General features: G+C 52.2%; 1 protein-coding gene across 6 annotated transcripts in view; it reads left to right on the forward strand.

Moving 5' to 3' along the window:
• Positions 1-3,422: 3,422 nt before the first annotated feature.
• Positions 3,423-9,609, forward strand: part of NSD1 (nuclear receptor binding SET domain protein 1) — a 137,260-nt gene continuing 131,073 nt past the window's right edge. Inside the window, exons 1-3 of one of the 6 annotated variants that reach the window (XM_029218689.1) lie at positions 3,453-3,543; positions 5,467-5,580; positions 6,321-6,410. In XM_029218689.1, the coding sequence (XP_029074522.1) occupies positions 5,551-5,580; positions 6,321-6,410 (120 nt within the window). In that variant the 5' untranslated portion in view covers positions 3,453-3,543; positions 5,467-5,550. Of the gene's footprint in view, positions 3,544-4,134; positions 4,339-4,566; positions 4,617-5,466; positions 6,411-9,609 lie in introns of those variants that run through there. The other 5 variants (XM_029218688.1, XM_029218686.1, XM_029218684.1 and 2 more) reach the window with 5 other exon arrangements.

The raw sequence follows: 9,609 nt of genomic DNA on the forward strand, positions 1-9,609 counted from the left end.
TTTCCAAACTATTCCTGTGAGTCCTTCTGGACTCCCTCTGGATGTCACTTCTGTGGAAGCCCTTCCCTGACTGTCCCTGAGGCCACCCCAGCTCCCCCAGCAGCTCTCTGGCTTCTCTCTCAGTACTCAGCTCTCTACCTTGTTACTTATTCTCTGCCTTTCCCACAAGGCTCTGAGGGGGAGCTCAATAATTATCTGCTGAATTAATGAATGAAAGGGGGGGCAGTTGTAAGAAAAAAGAAGTACACTGGTGGAATGTCTCGACAGGTATCTCTTTCAGCAGGTTAGGAGTAACAGTAATTTACAGATGAAGAAACTGAGGCTAAGGTAATCTCACTTTGCCTGCCACTCAAATTCCTGAGCACCTGTGGGCAAGACACTGTGCTGGGCCTTCTCACAGTATCTGGAAGGTGTGCTGGCTAAGAGCAAGGGATTTGAGGCTGATCACACCAGATGACAGGACGCTGAGACCTTGCAGAAGGGCTTAATCTTTTGGACCTCATTTCTTCACAGGGCTGCTAAAGGGTTAAAGGAACTCATGCGTGTCAAGTGCCCAGCATGGTGTCCAGTACACAGCATAGACTCAGAGAGTATTCTTGATGCTAATCTCTGTCTTAAGGATGGGAGGCGCAGGCCCAGAAAATTTCCCTGTGCTGAGACAGGGAGGGCCAGCCACAGCCAGCCCTATCCCTTCTTCCCCCACTTCAGAAGCCAGTGTCCTTGTGAGAATATTGGGTCCTGTGGGTTCCCTCAGCCCAGATCTGGCACACATGAGGTGCTTGGCCAGTGCCTGCTGGATGGGGAGGCTCCAGTAGGGGCTGCTGTGAATGAGACCTCTGCAGCCATATTCCACTCTAAGAGGCAGGAAGGGACACTTGAGTCATTCCAGGAAAGTCCAAGAGATTTTCTCTGGGATTCCAGTCTTTTCCCCAAGACCATCAGTAAGCTGTTCATCCCCAGCTGCCTGTCCCCCTTTAGCCCCTACTCCTATTCCGTGGGGCCTGGGAGGTTGGAGAGCGGGGTTCCTATATGGCAGGGATGTGTAGAGGTCAGCCCTGGGGGGAACCACTGTCCCGGCCCCTCTTCACACCTTAGCACCTTTATTTAACTGTTTCTTCCTAAGGCCTGGGGCTTCCTAAGGCAGGCATCTCATCCTTTGTTTACCCAGCACCCAGCAATACTGCCTGGAATGCAGGAAATGGTTACTGAATGAAGCGGTGAAACACATTTCAGCATTCATCAAGTGCTTAGTCTGTATAGGCCCCTAACACTTACTTTCACCTTGCAGGATCCTCACAGCCACCCTGTGCATTGGAAACCACAGGTGAGGAAACTGAGGCCTGGGGCTGTTAATCGACTGGCTCAAGGCCATACGGTGGCAGCTCACAGGCCCTCAGGATGGTCGTGGGAAAGTAAAGTGTTGAGAGTAACCTTAATGAATTGGGGCAACTGGCAGGGGGTAACTGTCAGTCAGAAATGATTGGCTCAAATTATTAGGTGTGAAGAAGGAACCAGTCAGAGCTCCCCCACTGAACTGCCTAGAAGGGATTAGCAGGAGTCACTCCTTAGTAGAACAAAGGGCAGGTCCCTGTAGGGCAGTACCCTGGGGTGTAGACCCAGCTCTTCTCTGGCTGGTCCTAGCACACAGAACACTGCCAACCTGATTTCGCACCTGGGAACAGTCAGGGTACCTCATCTCTTCAACAGAAGGAGACCCTCTGGGGTCACAGTGCTCCCCTCATCACTCTGGTTCCAGGGGGCGCCTTCCTTCAAGACAGCCTGCTGCTCTCTTGGCAGGGACTGCATCCCAGCACTTAGGTGTGGTAAGGACCTGTTGTGTATCTCCTTGGCTGGTCTGTGGGCCTTGGAGGACAGGAGGCTAAGGGTATCCTGAGCTCCAAGCCAACTGGGGCCAGTTTTGGGGTGAAGGTTGGAGAAGGCCGAAGGATGAAATTTAGAGAGCTCCGCGCCAAAGCCAAAACCGCGCAGAGCAACGCCAAAAGTGGCCTTTCTCCCAGGTGGTCTCACGGTTAACAGATAGAAGGATGGCGGGTAAACACTCCACTGGGGCAATAATTATGCACATTTACTAAGCCCTGGGAGGAATGGTAGTCACGTGGCTCTCGAGGGCGGCGCCCTCAGCTTTGAGATGGAGTTAACTCTAATCACAGAAGGCTTTCTGGAGGAGGTGGAATTTTTATGGCGGTCGATTGCGGTTTTCTCTGAACAGCGAGGATGAGTTTAGCACTCTAGGGACCAGATAGGTCCCGAGGTGAGCTTTTGGTCGGGGAGCAAGCCTGGGGCGGGGGTCGGAGTTGGATCGGGTTAGGGGAAGGACCTGGGGGGGTCGGCGTCGCGGGGTCAGGTTGTTTGCGTTCCCCCGCTTGCCTTCACGTTGTCTTTTGTGATTGGACGCGCTGCAGCCGCGCTAGGCCGGTGCTACGGGGCTCCGGGCTCTGGGTGCAGGCCTCGAGGTGCCTGGCGCCCGAGAGCAGAGCGCCCCAGGCCAGGGATTAGGCCAGCAGGCTTGGCGGGGCCAGCCCGGCGGTCCGCCCTCCCAGCGCTGTTCTGCCGGGGTCCCGATGCTCAGCCCGCGGGGGTGAGGCGCGCGCTCCCCGGGGAGCAGGGTTGCTGAGCAGGCGGCCTGCGCCGGGCGGAGGTGGCACGAGAGGGCCATCTGCCTGGGTGCAGAGAACTGCAGCGTCCGCGGTGCGAAGCGCGACCCCTCCGGGCCCCCAGCTCGCGTCCACTGCCCCGCGCGCACTCACCTACTGACGCCCGCCCGCGCCCCCGGCCCAAGTCCCAGTGCCAGGCCCAGACCCGGACTAGGCGCGGGAGGCGGTGCAGGGATTGATTAGTGGACCCCTCCCCCAGCACTCCCCTCGCCCCGCCCGAGGCTGCGAGGACCCCTGGGCCCGGGGGTGGTGAGGGAGCTTCGTCCCCGCGGTGCCCGGGCTGGGGACTCGATCTCACTGGGCGGGGGCCGCACCGCGGCAGGCCGAGGTGCGGGCGCGCTGTCAGACTGCTGCCCGGCTCGGGTGCGGGGGGGGGGGGCGGTGGGCTCAGCGCGGGGGTCGCCCGGCCTCATCCCCCCCTGCCGAGGCCACGGCTGGGCGGGCAGTGCCCGGGCCGGTAACCCGACCCGACCCAGCTCCCGGGAGCCGCTCACCCCGCACGGCCGGGCAGGGGGAGGGAGAGGAATGGGGGGGAGGGGGAAGGGAAGGGGTGGTGGGTGAGGGGCTGTGGGGACCGCAGGGCCGAGTCCCCGGCCTGTCTGCGCTGCTCTAGGGTGGCTGCCTTTGGTGCCTGGACGAGCCAGCCCCCTGCCTCGCGGGCGTCGGGCCTGCGGCAGAAGGGAGCCCTGGGGCTGTACAGGCTTGGCTCGGGGAGGCAGACCCGAGCTGCTGCCTCCATTTTGTTTCCTGCTCAGCTTGGTCTGTAGTGGTGGTGGTGTGGGCTTGGGGTGCGGCCGGGCAGGGGGTTCACCTGCGGCCGCGCCTGCTCGGGGTTTGAGGCCTCGAAGACCCCAGCCCCAGCCCCCAGGTGAGCCCCGCGGTAGGAGGGGGGTTGCCTTGGCCTCGGGCCGAGCGGAGCGGGCTGAGGGCAGGTGCCCAGTGGATGGGGAACCAGGGCTGTAACCTAAGATGGAGGCCGGGACTGACGCGGGCCCGAGCGGGGCTGGCGGGGCGGTCGGACAGGCCTCAGCCCGGCCAGGTGCCGCCGGGGCTGGGGCTCGAGACCGGTAGGGTGCTGGAACCGTGTGCAGCCCGGGGCCGGCGCAGCTCCCTGAGGTAGGTGAGGGGATCGGAGTGCCACCCACGACGCCCGCAGGCCCCGACACTCCGGTGAGGCGCGCGAGGCCCCTGGGGAGCCCGCCTCAGGCCCCGCCCGGGCAGCCGGGCCGGCCCGTAGGCCCGGGCCGCGAGCTGGCGCGCAGGGGGAGGAGAGGGGGCGGCAGCGGCGGCTCCGCTGATTGGGCGGCGCGCTCGCGAGCCCGACTTCACCCGCCCTGAACCCCGAAGAGTGAGGCAAAGGAGCGCGCGCCGTGGGGGAAGGGGTGCGCGCGCACTCGGGGCCCCAGCCGCACGCGGGCCGGCGCGAGGCGCTCGGTCGCTCGCGCCGCCGCGGGGGCGCGCGCGGTGGGGGTGTGAGGAGGAGGAGGCGGCGGCGGAATAGGCCGGGGCAGGTCGCATTCGCTGCCTTCTACCCTGAAGAGAGACGCGGGGGGAGGGGGGTGCGGTGAGCGGCTCCGCGCTCTCCCCACCGCTCCGCTCGCGCCCCAGTGTAATGAGGGTCACCCCCTCCCCCCAGCCGGCCCGGGAGGGGGCACGGGGCACGGTAACTAGTGCGCTGGGGTGGGCGGCGGGCAGGAGCGAGCGGAGGGGGGAGGCGGGCGGGCGGGGAAGATGGTGGTGGCCGTGAGGTGAGGGGCGCGGGGGAGGGCCGGGCGCGGCACAGGGTTGGTGGCCGGCGGCGTTGCAGCCGCAGGCCCCCTCCCCCTCCATCACTACCAGCCGGGCTCAGGCCTAGCCGGCCGGGACGCCGCGAACTTCCTCCCCGCGCGGCCAGTGCCCCGCCGGCCTCCTGCGCGCACCTCGGCCTCCGCCTCCCTTCAGGTAGCCGGCTGGGGGGCACGGGGCCGGCTGCCCTCCTGCAGCAAACTTTGCTTGTTGCTGAATATTGATGAGTGAGATCGGCTTGGCCAGGAGGTGCTGCCGGCGCTGCGGGAAGGAGCGCGGCCCGGGCAGGCGGCGGCGGCGTCGGCAGCAGCCATGTTTGTCAAGCTGTAGCAGCTGCTGCTGCCCTGACTCGGCTTCACTGGCTGCCTCCGTTTCTCCCCTTGCCGCGTTCCAGTCTCTGGGCCCTGCAGCCGTGGACCGAGCAGGCCTGCAGTCAGAAAGGCGAGCTTCGGGGTGCACCCGCTTCGGCCGACTCGCCTGCGGCCAGAACACGGCCGCTGCAAAGGCTCCGGCGCCGGCTGGGGCGCAGGGTGCAGCGCTATTGTGACCGCTGCGCCCGAGCCAGCCAGAAAGGATGGGGGGGATAACCTTTTTGTGCAGCGTCCCGGAGCCCCCCTCGAACCCTACAGCCCCCTCCCTTCGGGAGATCCGGCCACAGGACCCCCAGCGGGGGAATGGAAGGACTATTGCTGTTTGAGATTTGGAAATTTCTACTGCCAAAGGGATTTTAATTTTAGATCAGCCCAACTGTCCACCAGTCTGCAGTGCAGAAAAAAGGGACGGCTGTTTCCATGTGGCAAGATCTGCCTATCTCCGGGAAGATGGAGTTTGCGGAGTCTCTCCGAGGCCATTTTTCCATCGTCAGCTGGGGAACTTTTTCCGCCCATGGAAGTGCAGTAGAACTAGGCTTCGAGGCCACTAGGCCTCTTGAAGTGGCTGCCATTTTGAAGATAAAGAGTCAAATGGCTTATTAACTCAGATTAATTGCTGTGTTTTTGGATTCCAGGTTGATGCTGGCCCAGGATGGATCAGACCTGTGAACTACCTAGAAGAAATTGTCTGCTGCCCTTTTCCAATCCAGTGAATTTAGATGCCCCTGAAGACAAGGACAGCCCTTTCGGTAATGGTCAATCCAATTTTTCTGAGCCACTTAATGGGTGTACTATGCAGTTATCGACTGCCAGTGGAACATCCCAAAATGCTTATGGACAAGATTCTCCATCTTGTTACATTCCACTGCGGAGACTACAGGATTTGGCCTCCATGATCAATGTAGAGTATTTAAATGGGTCTGCTGATGGATCAGAATCCTTTCAAGACCCTGAAAAAAGTGATTCAAGAGCTCAGTCGCCAATTGTTTGCACTTCCTTGAGTCCTGGTGGTCCAACAGCACTTGCTATGAAACAGGAACCCTCTTGTAATAACTCCCCTGAACTCCAGGTAAAAGTAACAAAGACTATCAAGAATGGCTTTCTGCACTTTGAGAATTTTACTTGTGTGGACGATGCAGATGTAGATTCTGAAATGGACCCAGAACAGCCAGTCACAGAGGATGAGAGTATAGAGGAGATCTTTGAGGAAACTCAGACCAATGCCACCTGCAATTATGAGCCTAAATCAGAGAATGGTGTAGACGTGGCCATGGGAAATGAACAAGACAGCACACCAGACAGTAGACACGGTGCAGTCAAATCGCCATTCTTGCCATTAGCTCCTCAAACTGAAACACAGAAAAATAAGCAAAGAAATGAAGTGGACGGCAGCAATGAAAAAGCAGCCCTTCTCCCAGCCCCCCTTTCACTAGGAGATACAACCATTACCATAGAAGAGCAATTAAACTCGATAAATTTATCTTTTCAGGATGATCCAGACTCCAGTACCAGTACATTAGGAAACATGCTAGAATTACCTGGAACTTCATCATCATCTACTTCACAGGAATTGCCATTTGTAAGCAGTTTTTGGTACAACTTAAATATATACATAAATGTATATATACAGGCAACTTAAAGGGAAACTATAAAAACCAGTTATAACTAATTGATTTGTTGTTGTTTATCAGTTCACAGATGAAAGCCTATTGCTAACGATAAGCTCTTTGGGGAAATTTTACTTTGATTTAAAAAATCATCTTCTATTATATGAGTTTGGTTCTTTTTTGATTTTTCCCAATTAACTCTCCATTGAGGACTGGCTAAGAGTTAAACTTTAAGGGCATTTGATTGAGTTCAGATTTAAATGTTCAAGGTGGAGGTATACATTTGTTTAGCTTTTTCTTTTTTAAGTGAGCCTGGCTTTGGCTTGCTGGTATCATGAGTACAGGTGAACCAGTTAATTTCCTGGAGTCCTGTTTCTGCGTAAGGCATGGCTTATATTTTTAGTTGATGGGGTGACTTTTGCTGCAGGTTGAAGTGCATTTGGGGTAAACATTCAGGGTAGCTAAGATGAGAAGGCCTTCTTGGACATCAGTCAGGATTTAAATTGGGCTGATTTTCCTGAACTACCTGTTGTACAGCATCCTATGCTTCAGGTGCCTGCCACCATTAAAACCTTTCCAAGTTTTAAATTTTGAAGTGTATATAAATGTGTGGTATGGGTGTATGTGTATAGAAATGGAAAAAAATGTAATTTGAGTTACTCATTAGTGCTACATACTATTGTTAGATTGTGGTAAATGATAAAGTTTTTTTAAAAGTTTGATCTTACGCAGAATTTTTTGACTGTTCCTAGTTAGCTAAATGATCAGTTGACTTCTCTTAGCTTCAGTTTAATCACCTTTAAAATCTGATTGTTTTAACTTGATTGTTAAAAGATTCCTTTCAGCTTTAAATATTTGATTCTGATTTTGTTTCTGTCCAGACACATTGTCATGGTCACCTGTAATGTCACCAAAGAGGATCCCATTTCCTCCCAACATACTGCTGAAATACTATGTAAAGATTTAATCAGAGAAAATTTTATGGTGTGTGATGATAGTTATGAGTGCATTAAACATTCATTTTACTGTATAGCCCTGCTGTTCTTTAAAGTTAGAGTGAGAATGTGGGTGTGTCACTTTTGTTTCTGTTGATCCATATCTTAAATATGCTTTAGTACTCCTTGATTTCTTAGCTTGCAGTTGCAGATTTAAAAAATTTGTTTTGGTAGTAATCTAGAGTCTGTATTGTCCGAGGTATTTTTCAGGGTAGATAGGCTGTATTGGCAGCCTATTGGCAGCTCAGACAAATCCTTCTTCGTGGGTTCATGTTGAAATTTATTTTACATGTATATAGTTTTGTCTTTTGAACTACATAAAAAAAACTTAGATCTGAAGGTGGAGATACATATTTCTCTAGAAGCATACAAATATAAATCTATCAAAGAAATGTCAGTGGAGTATAGGTTCTATTAAAAACAGTTGAAAATACTGGAGCCTATAGAAAGTATGTTATGCATCTAAAATGAGAGTTAACAAACTTGTATAAATGTAGAAAAACTTTTTTCAGGTAGAAAATCTAAATTGCTTAAAGATTATGGACTTGAAGAAGCAAGTATCTTTATTCTTTTTTTTGCCTCCCCCCCGCTGCTCGTGGCTTGCGAGAGCTTAGTTCCCGGACCGGGGACTGAACCCGGGCCACAGCAGTGAAAGCGCCAAGTCCTAACCACTGGACCGCCAGGGAATTCCCATCTTTATTCTTTCATTCCGGTTGTAGATGAAATCTGTTGCTTTGATTTTCGCTTTTGATGTGTGTATATATATATTTTTTGCCTTTGATATTTTTTAACTGAGGATTTAAAGCGAAATCAATCTCAAAATGCAAATGTAGTTGAACAATAAACCACACACTTGATGTTTTGAGACTATTCACAGTTGATTGGTTGATGCGGCAGGTATAGAGTGCTTACTCTGTGTTAGATCCTGTGTTCAGGGCTAGAAATTAGAAAATCTTTTGCAAATGCTATTTGTTTTTTTTTTTCTGTCTGTAATATTGTGATAGAATGAGATTCTCCTGGCGAGATTAAGAGTAGTTATTAGGGTTTTAAGCCCTCTGTCTGGAATTAGGGAAAGACACATAGTTCAGCATCATATTGCCAGTTGTTTTGTACAACTAGCTATCAGCAGACTTTTTGCCTCCTGCCATAAATGAGCAGCCTCTTCAGTTTACCTTCATGTTCCTCAGTTTTTTCTGTGTACAGTGATGTGAAATGGTTGTCATTACAGTTAATAATCCTGACCTGGTGCTTTTATATTTAATTGGGTTGATACTGTCTAATTTCTGCCTATGTACATATACAATGTACAGTGCTTTGTACATTGTAGATACTTGAAAAAAATCTTCAAGGAAGGTTGGTCCCCAGAGCTCCAAGTTAAAGCAGTCAGTAACTTACAGTTTATTAAGTGCTTTGGTCTGTATTATCTTATTGGGTCTTCATAGCCTTGTAGTAGAAACAGATGTCATAGAAGACATAGATCAACCTTCAAGGCACTTGATGTTATTGGAGACAAGACCGAAACCCTTGAAACCATAGAATTATCTGAGTACTCTTGGTTTTCTTTAGTGACTTTTGAAGGTCTCTGACACTCTTGCCTGGGCCTGAAGTGACTCATGGTTTTCTCACTAGGCTCATTGCAGCAGTTGTTTGTTTGCTACTCTTCCTCACTTAGATATTTTATGGAGATAAATATGAATAGAGTTAATTTATGCTATGGTGGTATTCATGAATTTGGGGATCCTCAAAGTTCTAAGGATGTAGCCAGCCTCCAGGATGGTCTGACATACATTTTATATTAGTGATCCTCTTTATCTAAAGAAGACTGCTAAAAATGAATACACTCAAAATGAGGACTAAAATTTCATAAGTAAATAAGGAGAAAAAGGTTTATTTAGGATTTTATATTGAAAAGTAAAATTAAGAATTATAAAAGTAAGTTTTATTTATTTATTTTTGAAAAGACACATATATATATTTTTAAAATATTTTTTATTTATTTATTTTTGGCTGCCTTGGGTCTTCGTTGCTGTGCGCGGGCTTTCTCTAGTTGCTGTGAGCGGGGACTACTCTTCTTGTGGTGTGCGGGCTTCTTATTGCGGTGGCTTCTCTTGTTGCGGAGCACGGGCTCTAGGCACGTGAGCTTCAGTAGTTGTGGCACGTGGGCTCAGTAGCTGTG

The sequence above is a fragment of the Monodon monoceros genome, unplaced genomic scaffold (assembly GCF_005190385.1).
Source record: "Monodon monoceros isolate NGI ecotype Baffin Bay Population unplaced genomic scaffold, NGI_Narwhal_1 Super_Scaffold_12, whole genome shotgun sequence".
Lineage (NCBI taxonomy): Eukaryota > Metazoa > Chordata > Mammalia > Artiodactyla > Monodontidae > Monodon > Monodon monoceros.